This window comes from Naumovozyma castellii, chromosome 8, assembly GCF_000237345.1.
Source record: "Naumovozyma castellii chromosome 8, complete genome".
Classification (NCBI taxonomy): domain Eukaryota; kingdom Fungi; phylum Ascomycota; class Saccharomycetes; order Saccharomycetales; family Saccharomycetaceae; genus Naumovozyma; species Naumovozyma castellii.
In genome coordinates this window covers 415,242-436,964 of record NC_016498.1, presented here as the reverse complement: position 1 = coordinate 436,964, position 21,723 = coordinate 415,242, and the positions used below count along the sequence as shown (strand labels likewise).

At 37.6% G+C, this 21,723-nt stretch overlaps 9 protein-coding genes and 1 non-coding gene across 10 annotated transcripts; 7 read left to right on the top strand and 3 right to left on the bottom strand.

The window, feature by feature from the left end:
- Positions 1-226: 226 nt before the first annotated feature.
- On the bottom strand, positions 227-1,798 carry VPS17 (retromer subunit VPS17; the record flags this gene model as incomplete). The annotated part of the gene is made up of 1 exon (XM_003677831.1): positions 227-1,798. One exon carries the CDS (start codon positions 1,796-1,798, stop codon positions 227-229), a length of 1,572 nt encoding a protein of 523 aa, XP_003677879.1.
- Positions 1,799-1,994: 196 nt separating this feature from the next.
- NCAS0H02210 (putative haloacid dehalogenase-like hydrolase) lies at positions 1,995-2,660 on the top strand (the record flags this gene model as incomplete). Its single annotated transcript, XM_003677830.1, has 1 exon — positions 1,995-2,660. One exon carries the CDS (start codon positions 1,995-1,997, stop codon positions 2,658-2,660), a length of 666 nt encoding a protein of 221 aa, XP_003677878.1.
- A 254-nt stretch (positions 2,661-2,914) lies between these two features.
- On the top strand, positions 2,915-2,996 carry NCAS0Htrna6S. The gene has a single exon. It is a non-coding gene; the product is annotated as a tRNA-Ser (tRNA).
- Positions 2,997-4,378: 1,382 nt separating this feature from the next.
- On the top strand, positions 4,379-6,400 carry NCAS0H02200 (uncharacterized protein; the record flags this gene model as incomplete). Its single annotated transcript, XM_003677829.1, has 1 exon — positions 4,379-6,400. One exon carries the CDS (start codon positions 4,379-4,381, stop codon positions 6,398-6,400), a length of 2,022 nt encoding a protein of 673 aa, XP_003677877.1.
- A 1,591-nt stretch (positions 6,401-7,991) lies between these two features.
- On the top strand, positions 7,992-11,081 carry NCAS0H02190 (uncharacterized protein; the record flags this gene model as incomplete). Its single annotated transcript, XM_003677828.1, has 1 exon — positions 7,992-11,081. One exon carries the CDS (start codon positions 7,992-7,994, stop codon positions 11,079-11,081), a length of 3,090 nt encoding a protein of 1,029 aa, XP_003677876.1.
- A 380-nt stretch (positions 11,082-11,461) lies between these two features.
- On the bottom strand, positions 11,462-11,797 carry NCAS0H02180 (ribosomal protein P2; the record flags this gene model as incomplete). The annotated part of the gene is made up of 1 exon (XM_003677827.1): positions 11,462-11,797. One exon carries the CDS (start codon positions 11,795-11,797, stop codon positions 11,462-11,464), a length of 336 nt encoding a protein of 111 aa, XP_003677875.1.
- Positions 11,798-12,416: 619 nt separating this feature from the next.
- Positions 12,417-13,334, top strand: ORT1 (Ort1p; the record flags this gene model as incomplete). The annotated part of the gene is made up of 1 exon (XM_003677826.1): positions 12,417-13,334. One exon carries the CDS (start codon positions 12,417-12,419, stop codon positions 13,332-13,334), a length of 918 nt encoding a protein of 305 aa, XP_003677874.1.
- A 290-nt stretch (positions 13,335-13,624) lies between these two features.
- AFI1 (Afi1p) lies at positions 13,625-16,288 on the top strand (the record flags this gene model as incomplete). Its single annotated transcript, XM_003677825.1, has 1 exon — positions 13,625-16,288. One exon carries the CDS (start codon positions 13,625-13,627, stop codon positions 16,286-16,288), a length of 2,664 nt encoding a protein of 887 aa, XP_003677873.1.
- Positions 16,289-16,645: 357 nt separating this feature from the next.
- ADE2 (phosphoribosylaminoimidazole carboxylase ADE2) lies at positions 16,646-18,367 on the top strand (the record flags this gene model as incomplete). Its single annotated transcript, XM_003677824.1, has 1 exon — positions 16,646-18,367. One exon carries the CDS (start codon positions 16,646-16,648, stop codon positions 18,365-18,367), a length of 1,722 nt encoding a protein of 573 aa, XP_003677872.1.
- A 176-nt stretch (positions 18,368-18,543) lies between these two features.
- On the bottom strand, positions 18,544-21,666 carry RGA1 (GTPase-activating protein RGA1; the record flags this gene model as incomplete). The annotated part of the gene is made up of 1 exon (XM_003677823.1): positions 18,544-21,666. One exon carries the CDS (start codon positions 21,664-21,666, stop codon positions 18,544-18,546), a length of 3,123 nt encoding a protein of 1,040 aa, XP_003677871.1.
- Between the last annotated feature and the right edge of the window lie 57 nt (positions 21,667-21,723).

Below are 21,723 nucleotides of genomic sequence, written 5' to 3'. Positions count from 1 at the left end.
TAAACAATAGCTAAAATTAAATGCACAATCAAAATTAATTTAGATCTTTAAAGATGTGGTAATTTGAAACATTATAAAAGAATGAAAAATTTTCCCCCTGTTGGGTTTGCCATTTTAAACCGAAAGTCTCAGCACGAACGTCATTCTCCGAGTTTCGCGCAAATTATGAGAAATAATATGGATGATATACCCATAAAAAAGTCTATACACTAAACAGTTATTACCATTAAAAACTAGTTATCCCCAAAAGAGATGCTGCATTGCGTGCATCTAAAAGATCCTTTTGTCCCTCTTGCACCTTACTAGTACTTTCAAGATCATCAAGACCATCTTCTTCAAGTGTCTTATCAAATTCTGTATGCGTCACTCTTTCAACTTCATCTATACTTCGATGGCGGATCTCACCTGTCCAGCTATCACCTTCAACACTTTGAGATACATCGCTACCTTTAGTTGATGTTACATCACGTCCCAGACGTGATAACCCACCACGCTCATCTGCTCTTCTAACATCTGAGCGTACTCTCTCCAATAATGCTAATTTCTTACGTTCATATTCTATCTTCTTTAAAGAATATTCCTTAATAGTCTTCTTGACCCATGAGTCGTACCATTCAAGCCACTCTTTCCTTTCAATTGACATATTCTCTGTAATCCTTTCATACTGTGTTGTTAATTCCTCCTCCTTGGCTGAGGCCACTTCCAAATTTTCAATAGCTTCCCCCACTTTTAAGGGATTGCTATCTCTTTTTGTTCTTGATTTGGTTGCTTGATCCTTCTTAAGTTTAGTATTTTGTTGTGCCTGAAGTAATTCTCTCATTACTAAATGTCTATCTGTCAAAGCTTCTTTAATCATATATGTGTCCGTTACGATCCATTGGATTCCATCGTATAAAGTTGCCATGTCCATGGTGGCTATAATACTATCTACATCACCGATAGCCTTTAACATTTTACCGAATCTTTTGTAAAGGTTATTGTGCTCATCTAACTGAATAAAACCTTGACCAAATGCATGCTCTTGTCGAACCATTGCTTTCTTCGTCTTATTGGATCTTAATAACTTTTCTTGAATATCTTGACATAAAAGATAAATAGACTTCACTAGTGGTCTAAATTCTGCCAAATCTGTAACACTATCATAAGGTGGTGCCAATTGCTTCAGCGTTCTTCTCTTAAGTCCAGTGATTTGTCCGGTCGGTTTGTTTATGGGGACATAAGTTCCAAAGTCACTTTCTATAAAATAAGCAAACTCCTGGTTACGGACCACAAGAGGATCCATAGTCACCCTATCGAACCATTCTTGGAAATTTTTAATCATCTTATCATGATCTTCGGTGTTAATTATTCCAAAATTAGTGTATTGAATTGGTAAAGTCGGAATAAACGACTCAATCAATTCTCCTTTCAAGAATTTGAATATTTGTTTAAATTCATCATAGCTTTTCCTTCTTTTTTTATATGTAGAGCTTCTGAAAGTACGAACATTTGTTGATACATCAAAAACTACAATTGGGTTTTCTCTCTTTTCTGCCATTTTACCAATTCTTTCCACATCAGTGACTTTGATTACTATTTTCAACTTATTGTTGATTCTTTCCTTCATAGCAATTTTGGTTTCCTCCTTCTTACTATGGTCATCCGTATTTACAACATTTTCAGAATGTGGCTGATTGTCGTCGACATCTTGTTGTACCGGTGTTGATTCTTGTTGAATTTCCTGTTCTCTTTCATGCTGACTAAAGGGATTATTATCTTCCTCCTCTGGAAATGGATCATAGGGAATAGTAGATGTCATATCGTATTTATAATGTCCTTTCTTGTTGCTCTCTCTTTCTAGTTCTCGTTGTCTTCGATTCAAACGTAATCAATCAATCCCCTTTTGAATTTTTTAACAGCATTCCGCTCCGCACCCAAATTAAATAGTGGCTCTGATTCTTCGAGACGTTAAAACTTAAGAGACATTGATAGGATCACTCCTCTTATAATAACAAATGGGTATTGGGAACTGGATAAAAATGACAAGATTAAATAGTATACATCCCATTAAAGCTGTGGTTTTCGATATGGATGGAACTTTATGTCTGCCACAACCATGGATGTTCCCCGCAATGAGGGAAGCCATCGGCTTGCATGATAAATCTGTGGATATATTAGCCTATATTGACGATATGTCCACAGAAGAAGCTAAGTTGGAGGCTAATCGTCAATTAGAGGAAGTTGAGGACAGAGCAATGAAACAGATGGAGCCCCAACCTGGTCTAGTTGAATTATTAAGATTTTTAACGCTGAATAATATGAGTAAGAATATTTGTACGAGGAACGTTATTAAGCCAGTGCAATATCTGATATCAAATTTTGTACCTAAGGAATATTCCAATTTTGAATATATTGTCACTAGAGATTTTAGACCTGCCAAGCCTAATCCGGATCCTCTATTACATATTGCTAAGCAATTAAAAGTTCACCCAAATGAAATAATGATGGTGGGTGATTCTTTTGATGATATGAGAAGTGGGAGATCTGCTGGTTGTGTTACTATGTTATTGAACAATCATGTCAATAAATATCTTTTACAAGATCACCAAGATTTGATCGATAATTCTGTGGATTCGTTAGCAGATATAATTGGAATTATTACGAGTGCAAATGAAAATTAACCAATGGGAATCTCTACGCCTGTTGTAATTTGTTGTACATCTTCGCTTAAACTAAAAGTTTTAAAATGCTAAGTTATTGAGTTAATAAATGGAAATTACCTAAAATTATATTGCATCTGTAGAGTAATTATATTAATATACGAGTGACATTACATGGACCCTTTTAGAACAAGCGTATGACATTCTTCTGAGATGGGTAAATTTTTGAGAGGCGTCTTCAAAAGCAAAATCTTCTTTTCTTTTTCTGTAAGATTGGCAACTTGGCCGAGTGGTTAAGGCGAAAGATTAGAAATCTTTTGGGCTTTGCCCGCGCAGGTTCGAGTCCTGCAGTTGTCGTTATTTTTTTTTCCATATTGTTTTCCCTGGCATCGATAGGCAAGAATAATTGATGGACGAAAGATTGAATATTACACGTTAATCTTCAGTCTTTTAAGTCGATTCAAGGGACGAACACTTCGGTCTAACTTAATTACTGACAGTTGTTTGAATCTTTCTTTCTCTTCATGCGTCATTCCCCACGACAGATTCCCGCGTTCGTACAAATTGTTCTGGTCTGGTAAACAAATGGGAAATAAATGGGAAATTATAGGTATTAGCGGGGTACCCAAGAAGACACCACTCAGACAATACAACGATTACGGGTAATGAGGTCAAATTATACAGCAACTATGTAAGGTTTCCGAAACGCAACCCAAGAATTGGCAGTTTATTGTAATTAAGATTCAAAATATGGTTGTTGGATGTCCGAGTGCAGGATTTATAAGACACTTGATTGTTTTTGGGGCTCTCTACTATGACGTAAACAATAGCTCGATATGTTTTTAGTGTAACAACAGTGGGCAGTTTTACTACAAACAAGTTGGTTTTATGGTGCAATTTGGGAATTCCGTTCTCTCAACTGAAACAGAGAAAAATTCAACAAAATGGAGAACTTACTGACAAGTATGTTGGTAGAATGTCCAATAGTGATAACATTCCCAACAAATCTGGCTACTTCTATCCCTTGTCACAAGTCATGAGGACTTCACGTTAAAGATAATGCCGTGCTCACGCGATAGTCCGGCCAGATCTGCCGTTGAGTTTAACTTCAAAGTTTGGGCAGCTCACATAGATTCGTGTGCCAAGCTACCCTGTAAACTTTAAATACCTGAACCTTAACTGCGCATATCTCTCCTGGAAAAGAGCCGTGAAATACAGAAATGGCGTGTGAGAACAACTCGGAAGAGAGAACCCCATAAAGTCCTTCGGACGCACGGCTAAACTCGGACACAGTAAACGTGGTGTTACGTAATGTGGCAGAATGCGAGGATTTGCATGTTTTTACCATAAACAGCATTCTGCACTCTCGAGGGCCCACATAAGTAGATCCCAGACACACCATTCCCTCAGACAAAAAAAGCCGTTTCGTGAGATTATCCCAGGAAGGAACCGGAAACCATTAACTACGTATGTTCGTGTATGAAACCTTCCGAAAACGACAGACGTAATGTGATGCGAGATCTACATGACCTCAGTCTTCTCATCATATCAAGGTTAATCCAACCTATTTGATCTTGGTACTCTGTGATCATGGTAGGACTCTGGATTTTAAGGAGTTTTCAATATCCATATATAAATAACCCATCTAATAGAAAAGAAGTCAAAATATATGTAGCAAGCTTCTCTTCATGTGCATTAAATTTAGAGTCGGAAAAAACTAAAGTTGCAGATAATCAAATATGAAACTCTTTAGTTTTCTGTTAACAAGAAATTTACTGCTACTATCAATATACTTCTCTATCCTTCACGCTGTTGAAGTTTCAAGAGATGTCGTTGTTAAAAATCAAACCATCTTTGACAATCTAGCCAATGAGCCCATCACAGTCGATTCAACAAGCTCTTTACAGCTATTTGATGGCCCAAATATTAACTTAAATGGTGACTTGACTGTGGATGGTACCCTGTGTATTGGGAGTTACAGCTCTTCCAGTTTAGTCATCAATATTGACTCCGATACATTGACAAATAGCGGAGTCTTTTATGCCATGAATGCTGAGGCAACAAACACAGACCAGTACATCTTCAACAATTTATACAACTACGGGACAATGATGTTTGCAACTAGTATATTCAGTACTGCTAATTTGCTACCAAAAATTTACGATAATTTCGTCAATGAAGGTAATATGTTTATTGTGACTACCACTGAAATAACAGTCGATAGTCCAACTTCCGGGATTTATAATGATGGTACTATTGAACTTGAAGCAGGTACCGTCACAATCTCTGTACCAATGACCGGAGGTGGATGTCTGGTATCCTCTAGTTATTTGGTTTTGGATCTTTCGAACAAAATCGATCAAACAATTGTGTTAAATGGTAATAATCAGTTTGTTACCCTAACTGGTTTGTCTTCAGGTAATATTCCTAAGATTAGAGTCCCAGGAACTGTTTCTCCCCCCTCCATTCTATTACAAACGACACCAACAGGTGCTCTCTCCTATAATTCTGTAACTGGTATACTAACGTTCCCACCTTACAAAATGGATATTGGTTTGGGATACCCAACAACTGGGTGGAAAATTTCTTCAGATAATTGTGTGGATGATTCAGGTGTTTCTCACATATGTTTCAAATTCCCTGCCCAAACTACTTCTCAAAGTTATCCATCAAATTGCGCGGCAAGTATGTTTCCAGATCAATATCCATATTTTGAATTTGATCGTCTTTGCCCAGGTACTATTCCAGATTTACCATTACCATATACAACCACTATCTCTGACTCAAAAACTTTGATCGAAGAAATTTTATCCTTCTACGTAACGACAAGTACAGATGGATTACCAGTTACCGCTACAACTACTTCTACGATCTTATATGAAACTGAAAGCTCGAGTGTTTACTCATTTTCATCCTCAAGTTCTGCTTCTAGTTCTGCTTCTAGTTCTGCCTCAAGTTCTGCTTCCAGTTTAGCCTCAAGTTCTTCTCCAAGGTCTGCTTCAACTCCTGCCTCAACTTCTGCCTCGAGTTCAGCTTCTAGTTCAGCTTCAACTTCTGCTTCAAGTTCAGCTTCTAGTTCAGTTGTTAGCTCAATACCAAGTTCAGCTTCCAGTTTAGCCTCAAGTTCAACTCCATCTTCTGCTTCAACTTCTGCCTCAAGTTCAGCTTCTAGTTCAGCTTCTAGTTCAGCCTCGAGTCCCGTTGTTAGCTCAACTTCCAGTTCAGTGACTACTTCTATCTCTTCCTCTGCCACTGTTTCAGAGTCTCTCACTAGTTCAGCTCCAGATTCAAGCTCTACTCCATTTTCTAGCTTAGGTTCTAGTTCAGCGATATCTTATATTTCTGAGTCAAGCTCCAGCTCAGTGGCTTCCTCATCTGGCGGTTCTTCAATATCTGGGGCTTCTACATCTATATCCAATTCACTAACAACTTCTTCTGTCGTTCCAATTTCCTCCTCAAGCTTAGCCACATCTTCAAATGGCTTATCTAAAACTTCATATTCAATTTCTAAAACCGAGTTTTCTTCATCTTCAAAGACTCAGAGCCCTGCCACTTCAGCTTTTATTACATCTGATATTACAGAGTCTACAAAGACAACGAGTATCGATACGGAAAGTACTGAAATTTGGCAGATAATTACAGTCACCGAATTTGGGAGAACAATTCATACGACAAGTACAACTTATATACCTTGGACAGGTTTAGATACTGTTACAGCAACCACTATTGTCAGGACAATATACGGAAGCTTTAGTATATAATGATATTAAATGACTATATACATCTTTTTTAATTTATGATTAAACGTATTGTTGAAAATAATATATTTTTAATTGAAGTTTTCTTGAAAAAAATTTCTTGCAAGACTCCAATGAAACTTTCACAACCAGAACACGCAATTAGGCATCCCAACTGAAGAAATGTGGGAAAACTGGAAAAGTAGGGCTACAACTATTGAGAGCATTCCATTTTTATTATCCGTTCACGCAAGGGTCGAAAAGGCATATCACCTTGACGATAAATAAGAGAATAAAAAAGGAACCATATTTCTAAAAGACCTCACCGTTCAAAATAGTTGACGGTAATAATCAAAGAAAGGAAAGATCCATTAGTAAATACTTACTGTTCCGAACGCTTGAGAATAATGTGAAATCTTAGCGACCTAGCTCTAGAACAAGATATGTTACTTTAAACCAACTTACAAAAAACGTTTCATGCAAGTTAAACGGAAAAAAAGCATTGGACTAAAGTCATGTGATTCATTCCTGTAATTGAAAGGTCTAGACAATTGAGAACCTTTTTCATTGTAAAAAGAGGAAGGCAAACCTTCGAGAACAATTGTCTGCGTATTCTACGTTCAAAGTCAAGATTAAGGGCAGTTCCAGATTCATGATAACCTAAAAGCAGAGATATGGACAGGGGTTACTCGTTTTCTTGAGAGCAACCCAGAAATAAATCCTTTGAAGAACTAACGTCACTTGCCCAAAACAGGATTGATTTCCTTTCAGACAGTGGAATGGAACCTTGAATCCAGACTTTGTTAACTATTGTGGCATTACGTAACATTTAACTTTTCAAAACCCTTCCTTCATGCACAACACAAGGTTTCCTTTAAATGAACTGAGCCTCCCTCCATTGAGTGAACTACCATGGAGTCTCTGAGATCTACATGCAAGGTGCGTTTGAAGGATTCTGGCCGCTTAGCATGTATAAATATGCATGCACTTACAATCTGAAGCAATATCCTCGAGGGACTGCCTAGAGAATATTGGGGTGCACGAACTTTCGTCTTAACAGGAAATCTTGTTCAGCACATGTGATTGATAAGATTTTCTTTTTGCTCGAGCATAGTTTGAGGGGCTTTTTCGTGCCTGCAGCGGATGGCATATTTTTTCCGTAAAGGGAAAAAAAAGGAAGTTCTTAAAATGTTATTCTTGCAGATCTTTTCGTTGTCGAAGAAATTGCCGTACCGGAACGTGGAAAATATCCACATTTTCATCACTAACATCTAGTAGAACCGCGATGTACGACAATCAGTTCCAAGCAGGTTTATAACACCCCCCACGCACGTCCTCGCAGGAGACTCTGCATGTGGTCTTGTTGAGGCTGCAGAATAGGATCCTTTATGTTAATATGTCACACATTTTTCAATGTGGTTCTACCGTAGGTTCCTGCTAACGCCCTTAAAACCATAAACTTTATGTGGGTGGGCAAAAGTCTTCCAGGTTCTTTCTGAGGAGGTGTTTACATATAAAAGAGTTTGCCATTTCGAATACTTATTCGTTTCTCCTATGAAGCATCTCAAACTACCCCACGACCAGGAGGAACAAAAAGGGAATATCTAATACAGAAATGAACCCTTTCAAGTCTTTTTTGTCAACAAGTGTACTGTTACTTTCGCTTCAACTTTCTTTTACTAATGCAGTTGACGTAACAAGAGACGTGGTTGTTAAAAACCAAACTATTTTAAATTATTTATCCAATGAGTCAATTACTATTGCTGAGGGAAACAGCTTGCAACTGTTCGATGGACCAGATATTACTTTAAACGGTGATTTGACTATTGATGGTACTTTGTGTGTCGGAAGTTATACAGTTCCAAATTTGGCAATTACCTTTGACACCGGTACAGTGATAAATCATGGAAATTTATTTTCATGGAATACTGCCGCAACTGCAGGAGACACATACATATTCAGCAATTTATATAACTACGGTACTATGGTAATGGGAAGTAATATGTTATTGGGTTTGAGTGCGGTGGTAAAGGTAAAGGGTACCTTTGTCAATGAGGGTAAAATTATTGTTTCGAGCGCTATGGGTTTAAATTTCAGTGATGTCGCCTCAAGCGTTACTAATTCTGGTTCCATTGAAATTGATGGAGGTTTTGCAAGTATAAATGTTCCAATGACGGGTGGTGGTTGTATTTTTTCAGCTGGTGAAATCGCAATTGATTATTCAAATCCTGTCGATCAAACAATTTTGATACTCAATGGTGATGGGCAACCTATTCAATTGACTGGTTTAAGCGCTGGGGGCCAAATTCCAAAAATTAGAATTCCATCAGGTTATAAGCTACCTTATTTCTTAATGGAGACAGCCCCAACAGGAAACCTTACATACGATGCTACAACTGGTATACTAACCTACCCACCGTATCAAATAGACATGGGTTTAGGGTACCCAACTGCTGGATGGAAGCTTTCAACCGTACGATGTTCAACCCCTGATAATACTGTCCTCCCTTGTTTTCTTCCACCAGAACAAACTTCGTCCCAGGCGTACCCATCAAATTGTGCCGTTAGTGAATTTCCTGATTATTATGAATACTTTCATTTTGATACGGTTTGCCCTGGTACAGTTCCAGACTTGCCTGCACCATACACAACTGCTGTAACGGCATCCCACTCTTTGGTTGAAGAAGTCATCTTCTTCTATGTTACCACAAGTACGGATGGTTTACCAGTCACTGCTAACACCACATCAACTATTCAATTATCAAGCTCAAGTTCTTTCCTAAGTTCAAGCTCTAGTTTTATATTAAGTTCAAGTTCAAGTGCTCCTTCAAGTTCTAGTGCTGTGTCAAGTTCTAGTACAATTTTTAGCTCTAGTTCTAGTTCTGGTTCTAGTTCTGGTTCTAGTTCAAGTTCAAGTGCTCCACTAACTTCTAGTGCTGCGTCAAGTTCAAGTTCAAGTTCAATTTCAAGTAGTTCTTTGCACACCACTTCAACCATCAGACCAAGTTCTAGCACTAAGAAAAGCTCAAGTTCGGCTTCGAATTCTGTGTTCTCTTCTGAAGAATCACCTACTAAGAAAACTTCATCTACTACACAGATTAGTAACTTTTCCAGTGAGCCAAACTCTGGCTCCAGCTCTGCTCCAGCTTCTAGTTCTGCTAAAGAATCTAGCGCTGTCTCAGCTTCTAGTTCTGCTCCAGCTTCTAGTTCTGCTAAAGAATCTAGCGCTGTCTCAGCTTCTAGTTCTGCTCCAGCTTCTAGTTCTGCTAAGGAATCTAGCTCTGCCCCAGCTTCTAGTTCTGCTAAGGCTTCCAGCTCTGTTAAGGAATCTAGCTCTGTCTTAGCTTCTAGTTCTGCTAGGGCTTCCAGTTCTGTTCCAGCTTCTAGTTCTGCTAAGGCTTCCGGCTCTGCTAAAGAATCTAGCGCTGTCTCAGCTTCTAGTTCTGCTCGAGCTTCTAGTTCTGCTAAGGCTTCTAGTTCTGTTCCAGCTTCTAGTTCTGCTAAGGCTTCCAGCTCTGTTAAGGAATCTAGCTCTGTCTTAGCTTCTAGTTCTGCTAAGGCTTCCAGCTCTGCTAAAGAATCTAGCTCTGTCTCAGCTTCTAGTTCTGCTAAAGAATCTAGCTCTGTCTTAGCTTCTAGTTCTGCTAGGGCTTCCAGTTCTGTTCCAGCTTCTAGTTCTGCTAAGGAATCTAGCTCTGTCTCAGCTTCTACTTCTGCTCCAGCTTCCAGCTCTGCTAAAGAATCTAGCTCTGCCCCAGCTTCTAGTTCTGCTAAGGCTTCCAGCTCTGTTAAGGAATCTAGCTCTGTCTTAGCTTCTAGTTCTGCTAGGGCTTCCAGTTCTGTTCCAGCTTCTAGTTCTGCTAAGGCTTCCAGCTCTGCTAAAGAATCTAGCGCTGTCTCAGCTTCTAGTTCTGCTCGAGCTTCTAGTTCTGCTAAGGCTTCTAGTTCTGTTCCAGCTTCTAGTTCTGCTAAGGCTTCCAGCTCTGTTAAGGAATCTAGCTCTGTCTTAGCTTCTAGTTCTGCTAAGGCTTCCAGCTCTGCTAAAGAATCTAGCTCTGTCTCAGCTTCTAGTTCTGCTAAAGAATCTAGCTCTGTCTTAGCTTCTAGTTCTGCTAGGGCTTCCAGTTCTGTTCCAGCTTCTAGTTCTGCTAAGGAATCTAGCTCTGTCTCAGCTTCTACTTCTGCTCCAGCTTCCAGCTCTGCTAAAGAATCTAGCTCTGCTAAAGAATCTAGCTCTGCCCCAGCTTCTAGTTCTGCTAAGGCTTCCAGCTCTGCTAAGGGCTCCAGTTCTGCTCCAGCTTCCAGTTCTGCTCCAGCTTCCAGTTCTGCTCCAGCTTCCAGTTCTGTTCCAGCTTCTAGTTCTGCTAAGGAATCTAGCTCTGTCTCAGCTTCCAGTTCTGTTATGTCCTCCAGCTCAGCTAAGGTATCTAATTCAGCTACCAAATCTTATGAATCAAACAACTCTATATCTCAGTCGAGTGCTGGCATTTCGGCTACTATAACCTCAGCTTTTTCTCAAACTACTAGTGCAACAGAGGCGTTGTCAGCAAGCACAGAAACTACCGAGACTTGGAAGATAATTACGGTTACGGAATATGCAAGAACAATCCATACTTCTAGATTTGTTTATACACCATGGACAGGCCTTGTCAACGTTACTGTATCAAGTACTGTTATCTCAATATTTGGGTCCGTTGCTATTTAATAAGAAACTACCCCTTTGTAATTCAAAATAAATATTTAGAAAATAACTGTAGTAAAAATATAAAATATAGTCCACTTGAAGAGAAATTAAAATGATTTTATTTCAATCTCAGAATTCATCCTGTAATATAATTTCAAACGGGATATAAAAGTGTTCCTCAAGTGATAAGATATTGTCCTTCATTTGTCACCTTCCGATGGATGCTCATTTCAAGGGCAATAAGGCTTCTACAAACGACAACAATTAACAAACAGTTAAGCAAACAAAAAAGAAAAAATATCTATTTATATCGATTATACTAGAAAATTATCTATATATCTAAATAAACACAGAAGTAGTTGTATGGGGAGTAGAAAATAGTATTAATATCCACTATTTCTTTAATCGAATAAACCGAAACCCATGTCGTCATCGGATTCTTCCTTAGCTTCTTCTTCCTTTTCGGCAGCAGCTTCACCAGCAGCACCAGAGGAAGCACCGGCAGCAGCGGCACCACCAGTGGCAACACCACCAGCTGGGACAGAAGCGAACTTTTGAGCACCAGCAGCAATGATTTCATCTAGGGAACCCTTACCTTCCAAAGAGGACAACAAGGCGTTGATTCTAGCTTCATCAACTTCCAAACCGACAGAGTCGATGACGGCCTTGATGTCGGCAGCAGATGGCGAAGCATTACCACCTTGGACCAATAATAAGTAAGCAGCTAAGTATTTCATTTCTTCTTGTTATTCTTGATGAGTTTTCTTGAAATAATCGATTTAAGCGGGTATTAAAATTCGCAGACTATTCCTTAAGGATTTAAAAGGAACTGTTAAAAAGAGTTCTAACTAAACTGACATAAGATGGTGATAAGTTTGAATAATGACAATTCCAATTTCCATTTTCTGCGCGATGAAAAATTTTTCAGGTAAAAAATAGTTACACACGGATATTTACAGAAAGCTTACCTAAGCTTAGAGTTTATTTAGTGTAAATCCAAGTGGAATAAAACTGTCTGAAGACCTTTCCCTAGAGTAGTCACAATAAAAACCTTCTTGTTGTCAAGTTATTAAAAGACGGGTTCTGGAAAGCATACACACACTCGGCTACATTTGGATGTCTGTTCCCTACCTTTCCTCTTTGTATATCTGTATGGTCTTACATTATATGCGACACCCATTTGGGATTCCTTTTTTCTTCTGGCGCTTTTGACACATAAATTATTTATTCAGGCAATGGAAAATTATTCAACTTATATAATCTGACACCAAATATATACATTAACTCAATCACTTGTGCGGTGAACAGTCTCTGTGTAAGCAATTTTCCACATCTATATTACTCAAACCAGAAACAATGAATGCTGTCGAAGAAGGAGGATTTGGAGCCGCCCTACGAGAGATTCTTGCGGGTTCCATCGCAGGTGCCATCGGTAAATTCATAGAATATCCATTCGATACAGTAAAGGTTAGATTACAAACACAAGAAGCATACATGTTTCCCAGCACATGGTCATGTATCAAATATACATACGAGAATGAAGGTATACTGGAAGGATTCTACCAAGGTATCGAGTCGCCCTTGATTGGGGCGGCTTTGGAAAATGCTATCCTATTTTTGGCTTACAATCAATGTTCTTCATTTCTAAATGCGTTCACTGAATTCTCAGCGTTTCTGATTATTTTAATATCTGCTGGTTTTGCTGGTTCGTGTGCCAGTTTCGTCTTGACTCCTGTCGAGTTGATTAAATGTAAGTTACAGATCTCGAATCTACATTACTCATTGCATGATAATGATGGCGAGCAACAGGATGAGGAGGATGAGGATCAGGGAATGGTAATAGGGGAGGGAAGACATACTCGTATAATACCAACGATTAAATCTATTATTAAAGAGAAGGGACTTTTTGGACTCTGGCAAGGTCAATCAAGTACTTTTATTAGGGAGTCCATAGGGAGTGTTGTCTGGTTTGCAACTTATGAATTAATGAAGCAGACCTTGAGAGATCCCAAGAGCGAAGTGAATACTACGTGGCAGTTATTGATTAGTGGGGCAACGGCTGGTTTAGCATTTAATGGTAGTGTATTCCCAGCAGACACTGTAAAGTCAATAATGCAAACAGAACACCTTGCATTGATGGAGACTGTTAGATCGATACTAGAGAGAGATGGGGTAGCTGGCTTCTATCGAGGATTGGGTATTACTTTACTTAGAGCAGTACCTTCAAATGCCGCAGTCTTCTATACTTACGAAAAATTATCCAAAATTCTTTAAGTTAAGATAGCCAACTTTATTGGAAATATATAAAACATTAATACAAACAATATTCATAATCTTCTTTCGTTTTCATCTTCATTAACAATTTGTATATTTACTGATGAATGTTGTATCGAATTTCTTTGAAATTTCATGGCGCCATTAAAAAATCGAGATCTACACTTAGATTGCAGGTATTGAACATCAAAAAGGAGAACCACTATAAGGTCTATCTCACCATTCTGGATCCGTATTAGCAATACTTAACCCCCAGTACACATACCAAGAGAGAACCGTACGTTTAGATCATGTTACTGCGTCCGGTAACATTAAAATCGGAACGTCAAAGCAGACTTTCCACAAAACATTCTACCACCCAACAGCACAATGTAGAATACATAATTTCGGCAGAATTTGATAATATATTGGGACCCATAGTTAAGTATCAATATCCAAAGACAATCCCTGGTTTTAAGTTTTCATCCAATGGTGAATTAAGCCCCGATGGTCCACAAAATATAGCAAGTTTGATGATACCTAATAACGTCGAGAAAGTACCAGGAAAATCTGATTTTACCACTTTTATATTATATCATAATAAGTACACTCAGAATTATCAATTATTTCCGCCACCAACGTACTCTAATAAGGCCAGTGAGAAAAGTAACGTTTTGGCCACGGTCGAGAGGAAAAGATACAGTATAGTCTTAGAAGAGGAAGAATTGGAATCTGATCTTACAAAGAATAAAAAGGATGATTTGGATACTCTGTTTTTCTTTAACGTTGTAAATACAAAGCTAGACAAGACCAATGACAGAGGGGCCATAATAAGATCATTAGCCATTGGAACAACTTTGAAAAATTATATCATTTTCAAGCCTATTCTAACAATGACTTTGGATTACTATATGTCATCACCTAGGGGAGCATCTTTACAGACAGTAATCGATCTTTTCAATATTATAAATAGCGTGGACCTCTCCATTGTGACAAAATTTAATTCTAATGTTGGAATGCAAAGGATATTAGGATCAATAACAAATCAAAAAATGATTAATAGGATATTTGATCCTAATGAAAATATACTCAAAACTATTCTAAAGCTAAATGATTTAAAACCGATTGATTCCTTTGGTAATAAGATCATATTTCATGAGCAACTGATTAGTTATTATTTTACACGTTTTCATCCAATTGCACTCCCTACATATTTCAAGAAAATTCCTTTACAAATTAATCTTGTAAAAAGTGACCCAATACCCATTTTTACCAATTACAACAGCCATATTTTAAAATTTTTGGAACAATTCATACCTCTATTAATGAAAACTGATATGACGAAGAATTACTCATGGAAACTAATTATCAATTCATTGCATGAAACAAAAGATGTATTGGGAGATTTTGTCATGTCCTTGGCAAATTTTGTTCGCTGTTTCTTTGGAAAAGATAATAAATATTACAATGGTCAATATATATTGATATTTCCTTATATGGACATATCAATTGTTGATAAACTACGAGATTTTTTTAGTCCCATTTCTGAATATTCACAAGCTTTTGCAATTATTGGAACGGATAATCCTATATTCCAATTGCACTCTGATATATGGGATTATTATTATGATTTAGACGGTCAAATCCTTTATGATTCTCAAACTAATCCAGAAAAATTTACCCTCCGACAGGAGTTAAAAAATAGTTCTACCTCTTTGAAGAAATTATTTGCTAAACCATATAACTTAACAACGACTAATAGTAATGATGGAACTTCCACCGGGACATTTAGCAATCTATCTCTTCATTTTAAAAATAATTCTATAAATTCCAACAGGATGGGATTAATGCAAAAGTTTATCCTATACCTTATGGAGGGGCACCATGATAATGAAACTACGTTAGCGGTTTTCAAAAGAGTTAATCTCTTACAGTTAGTTTTCCTATTAAACACTCCAAAACTAGACTCTCAAGTACAACAACACGAGGCAGAAATGACGTTACAAGATGAATATTTGACCACATACAAAGATTTCATTATATTTCCAGAATTTTTCGTCTATTCCACATTACATTTATTGCATTTAATAACTTCATTTGAATACAATCTTAATATTCTATTAGGTTTGGGAGATGGACCTGCATCAAATGAAAAAAAATATACCCAATTGACTCAAATTCTCGATATTGTGACGGAGTTAAATTTGTTTATATCCATGAATAAATCAAATCTAGAAAGCTTTATTAACCTTTGCTTCAATTACCCCTCAATTGAAATCTGTCAAATGTATGATTTGAAAAAGCAAGATTTTAGTAACGTAAATATGAGCACCGTATTGAGCCTTCAAAAACATCATAATGAGAATGTCAAATCAGTTCTAAATGAGGTAGAAGTCGTGGATGCATTTATCAAAAACTTTAGCATTGGCCTATTTACTACATTTCTAACGCAAGTGGGTGGTGAATCCATTGAAAAAAAACTTTCCCACATAGAACCATCTTTATCAACGAGTAGCAAGGGCAAAATTCTTAGATCAAAATCACTGAGGCGGTTTTTGCATATGAGTACTTCCGAACGGAGAATGTCATCATCACAATCACCAACCGTAAATACTTTGATGGAAAACAAAATAACCGCGTCTTTAAAAGAGACATCCTCTACCGTAGTTGAGAAGAGAATACAGAAGATCAAACAAATAATTATAAAACTACTTTCGAAGATTGAGAAGCACCCTTTAGGTGCACTACTTATAGAATCAGATATGTCAGCCAAAACGAAAACCATATATGGAAACTTGAAAATGAATTTTCTTCCATCAACACCAATTCTCAAACCTTCTTCTTCATTTTCAAACGAGTCTCCTACGCTTTCACCAAATAGAAGCGAACTTCTAAAGGAGCTAAACATGATTGAAGAACAACAAAACAAATTTAATATTCATCATAATGTGGGGAATTCAGAAAATCACGTTTGAAATTTTTCTTAATTCTGTATTTACATTTACTAAAATATAACTAATAATAATAACTAATACTCTGTTCCTAATACCCCTCTTTACTATTCCATATTCTTTATTTGCTACTTGGCATTAACGTTGTCTTTTTTTTGACGTCCGACTTTTCTGACTCTTTTATTTCGCTTATCTTGACTTCTCTGAAAAATAATGGATATTTTTAAGAACATTTCAAGAACATACCTCTCTATATAATGTCAAAACTTTTTGACTTCTTTCATCGCTATTCTCACAATTGTAGGTCATATATAAGAAGCTCATCTGCATCTTAGATACAAACCTAACGATAAAAGCAATAATAGCAGCAAAGCAACAATAATGGATCAAAGAATAGTCGGTATATTAGGGGGTGGACAACTAGGCAGAATGCTTGTTGAAGCGGCCAATCGTTTGAATATACGTACTATCGTACTTGATGCTCCAAACTCTCCAGCGAAGCAAATTAGTAACAGCTCTGAACATGTCGATGGATCGTACACTAACCCACAAGATATTGAAAAGTTAGCTGCTAAGTGTGATGTTTTGACTATCGAGATTGAACATGTGGATGTGTTGACGTTGCAAAGTGTGCAATTAACTTATCCAAATTTGAAAATATATCCAACTCCGGAGACAATTCAGTTAATCCAAGACAAATACATACAAAAGGAACATTTAATGAAGAATGGAATTAATGTAGTAGAAAGTGTACCGATTTTAGAATCAACAGAGTCAAACCTCGTTCGCATAGGTGAACGATTTGATTATCCATTTATGTTGAAATCAAGAACATTTGCCTACGATGGTAGAGGAAATTTTGTTGTTAAGAAACCTGAGGACATTCCTAATGCATTGAAGACTCTCAAAGACTCTCCATTATACGCAGAAAAATGGTCACTATTCACTAAAGAATTAGCTGTCATGGTAATACGTTCTGTGAATGGCCAAGTATTCTCGTATCCCGTGGTAGAAACAGTTCATGAAGATAATATGTGCCATCTATGTTACGCCCCCGCTAGAGTACCTGATTCCGTACAGCTAAAGGCCAAACTTTTGGCTGAAAATGCCATTAAATCTTTCCCAGGTTGTGGTATATTTGGAGTGGAAATGTTTTATTTGGAAAATGGTGAAATACTAGTGAATGAAATTGCTCCTAGACCACATAATTCAGGTCATTATACAATTGATGCATGTGTGACATCCCAATTTGAAGCTCATTTGAGGGCAATTCTAGATTTACCTTTGCCTAAAGGTTTTACCTCACTATCCACCAATAGTACTAATGCTATTATGTTGAATATTATTGGAGATAAAGAAGAGAAGGATGCAGAGTTAAGAATATGTAAACGTGCATTGAACACGCCAGGTTGCTCTGTATATCTTTATGGAAAGGAATCAAGACCGAAGAGAAAAATCGGTCATGTTAACGTCATTAGTTCTTCGATGGGAGAATGTGAAAGAAAGCTATCCTCATTATTAATTGAAGATGAAGCCCCTATCGAAACTTCTGCTGTAGAACGAATGGAAGCCAACGATCAAGAAAAACCTATTGTTGGGATAATAATGGGTTCAGATTCCGATTTGCCAGTAATGTCGGCAGGATGTAAACTCTTAGAGGAATTTGGGGTTCCAATTGAGGTTACCATTGTTTCTGCTCATAGAACCCCGCATAGAATGAGTAAATATGCTATTGAAGCCTCAAAGAGGGGTATTAAGGCAATAATTGCTGGTGCCGGAGGGGCAGCACATTTGCCAGGAATGGTGGCAGCCATGACTCCTCTTCCTGTCATCGGTGTGCCTGTTAAAGGGTCATGTCTTGACGGTGTTGACTCTCTGCATTCGATCGTTCAAATGCCAAGAGGTGTCCCAGTAGCTACTGTTGGGATTAATAATAGTATTAATGCAGCTCTTTTGGCTATTAGAATATTAGGTGGCTTTGATTTTCAATATCAAACCAAGATGAATAAATTTCTACTTAAACAAGAGGAGGAAGTCTTAGAAAAGGCGAACATTATGGAGGATATTGGATATCAAAAATACCTGGCGTCTATGAAAAGGTAGATTGCCTTATGAAAGTAAGCATCTGATATGTATGCCTTCTCTATAAACACAAAGAATTAATAGAATTTTATAGAGTTCGTAAATAGTAATATATTGTATTTATACAACTTCCCCAGTCATGTTATATTTAGTATCCTGGGTAAAGTGGTTGTTTCATTAGTTGTATCGTTTCCTGTCTATATGAGACGTTTATAGTTTGCAAAAATGAATCCCACTATATAATTTCTTTCTTTCATATCGATAATATCCCTATCACCATTGAAATCTCTGATAATACTTGGAGCAAAAACCAGAGCTAAATTATTCATTGTCATTAAATTCCATTTATTATAATGGTCTACCATGTTGATGTGCGCTGAAAGGACCTTCAATAATTCCTTGTGTTGCGATGGTAAGTTGCTTAATATTTTCTTAAGTACTTCTATGACTTTTTCAAATAGGGGAGTATTGTCCATTTCATTATTCAAGGGTAGGTATCCCATCAGTTTGTTTTCCCTGACCAATCTCATTAAGGGATCATATACTTTAAATGTTAATAGTGGATCGGGTAATTTTCGTAAATATCTCTTTAGGACACTTGTTACAATATGTATATCATATCTCGTCATGTCGAAAGTGGTAAACGTACTACTGGCAAACTTAGACTCCACTTCTTCTATTATTAGTTGTGAGCCTGACTTTCTATAAAGTCCTTCTGTTTTCAAATTTTCATCACTACTTTCAATTTCTGTAATACAAGTTGTTATTATGAAAGGTACGTTAGTGCCTTCGTATTGGCATCTATTTACCAATGTTGATCCATATAAATTCACGGAAGAACTATCTCCGCCTGATGTAGATGTCGATGCAGTATGCAGGGGTATCAATTTAACGTCAGAAAATTCATTCGGATTTTGCAATACAGGAGGAGATATTTCCAAGCGTTGACTTGACTGTGAATTATTCCCCGTGGGAAATAATGATGGTGGGGTTCCAATATTGTTAAGGCTTTGAGTTGAAACTGAGTGAGGAGGTTGTTTACCACCTTGAGAAGAGAAAAACTTCCAAAATTTTGGTTTTGGAGCAGTTCTCGCCATACTAGCAGTTGAAATTTGCTTTACTGGAGATGGTTCTTCTAATGGAATAGCATCACCTATTGGTTGAGAAGAAGCACGGTCATCAGAAGTGCTTACTGAGTGAAATGATTCCTTATCTAATTTCAAGGATTCAATTTCTTGGGAAAGGTTGCACTTGGTTGACTGCATCTCATCAATATCAATCAGTAATTGACTTTTCCTTGCCTCTAAAGATTTTATTTCCACCCTTAATTTCCGTAGTTCTAGTTCAGCTGTTAATGTATCATCCATAAGACGGGCATCCTTTGATAACCTCGTATCTTTTAAATTTTGAATTTCGCTTATCGGATTGGTTATCTTAGTTGCCTTGGGGTTTTGCTGTTGTAGTTGCCAACTTAGCGACTTCCTATGTGAAAGTGCAGTTGAAGATGAATTCAATCTGCCAAATGTGGCCATATCTTCTAATGGTGGTGTGGTATACATGGCCACATTGGTGGGTGAGCTTAGAATGGAGTTACTTCCGTGCCTTGTTCTTCTTATGTTATTAGTACTATTGTTTTCAAACATCGAATCTTCGCTACTTTCATTACTAACCTCTTGAATAGAATTTGGATGCGTTCCATAGGCAGCATATACAGTAGTATCACTTTTACCCCTTGAGGATGTACGACGTGGAGTTATTGTTTGTGAAGCTTTACTAAACGAACTTACACCCCATCCTGAATGTGTATCGGGAGTAGGAATTTGATTTGAACTGGATTTGTTATTCTCTGAGGATGGCGTTGATAGTGATTTTGATTCTTGTTTATTACCAATAGTTTTAGCCTTCAGATTATGAACCAGATTTTTAGACTTCATTGAAAGAGATCTACCAAGAATACCATGGGACGTATGATTTTGCTTAGATGACTGTGGTGTGACTATGTTGTCATTCTTTGAATTTTCTGTCCTTACTGAAATTGATGCAGAATGGGGAGTAGATGTAGGTGAGATCAGATGATGTGATGGAGTGGTGGTAGTTTGATGATGTTCAAAGATTTGTGTTGATTGCTTCTCGAGTTTTTCGAGAAGAGGCGATGCAAAATTTAGAGCTAATCCATGTTTAGGCTCAGTTGGTGGAGCTAGTGATATTGGTGCCTCCAATAAATCTAATTGTTTTGGTTCCAAATCATGGGGATCAATGTACATAGCCTCAATACTTTGTTTAGTATTGGTGCCATCATCCAAACTGTTATCATCGCCATCGTCATCTCGAAGAATCATACCTCTTCTATAAGAACTTGGAGATTTAAAGGTTTTATCGTTGAGTGTATTTCTTAATGGTGTTCTACTCAATAAATCTTTATTCGATGATGGTATTTCCAACACTACGTTGTCAGTACCATCCTCTTCATCTTCTTCATCACCATGTTCTAAAGTAGAATTGAGAACAAAATCTATAGATACGTTTCTTGAATGTTGTGGACGGTTTTCCTCAAGTTTAGATTCTTCTCCTATTGCATCGTTTTCATTGGTATCGGTATTTTGCTCGTCATCATCGCTTTTATTCAGATATTGCGCCACTACACTTTCAGAGGTGGATTTGATCAAAGTTGACACATTAGAGAATGACCTTGAATTGGACCGTGAATGTGAATTGCCACTTCTCGATGGAGAAATCGGTCTATTGGCTGATCGTGCTGGAATAATTAGATTGGGGGTGTTGGATTCTCTTGATCGGGATTGAGCACTCTTTTCCTCCATTTCCTCCTCTTCTTCCTCCTCTGATATATTCGGAACAGGAGGCGGGATAGTGGGTAGATCTTTGTGTAGTCTCTTTTTCTGTTCGTAATGTTTCCTCTTTGCCAGTAACTTCTCATGACATTTCAAACAGAACAACCCTCGTTTCGTCTTGGCATACCTTAGATCAGTAATATTCTCTCCACACTTACAGCACTTAAAACATGACGAACAATAGGCTTCATTCGATGATGATAAGATGATTGCCAAATCATCAATCTTCTTACCACAATTTTTACACGAATCAGAACAGTCGAAACATATCAAGGCACCTGTTCCCAGGACCAAGAAATCTGAGTCGCAACTTAGTGGTTTCTCACATCTATAACATGAGAAACAATGAGTGTGCCACTTATCGTCGCCCAACTCGTAGGCATGGCCGCTCGTGATAGACTTCTTACACCGGACACAAACGGGTAAGCCCTCGCTGAGGGTCCCTGTACTGGCAACTGCAGAACTGCTCATCGGTTATTCAAATCAAACTTGTGTGTATATCTCGAGCCTGGTAGCTTCACTCTTGTT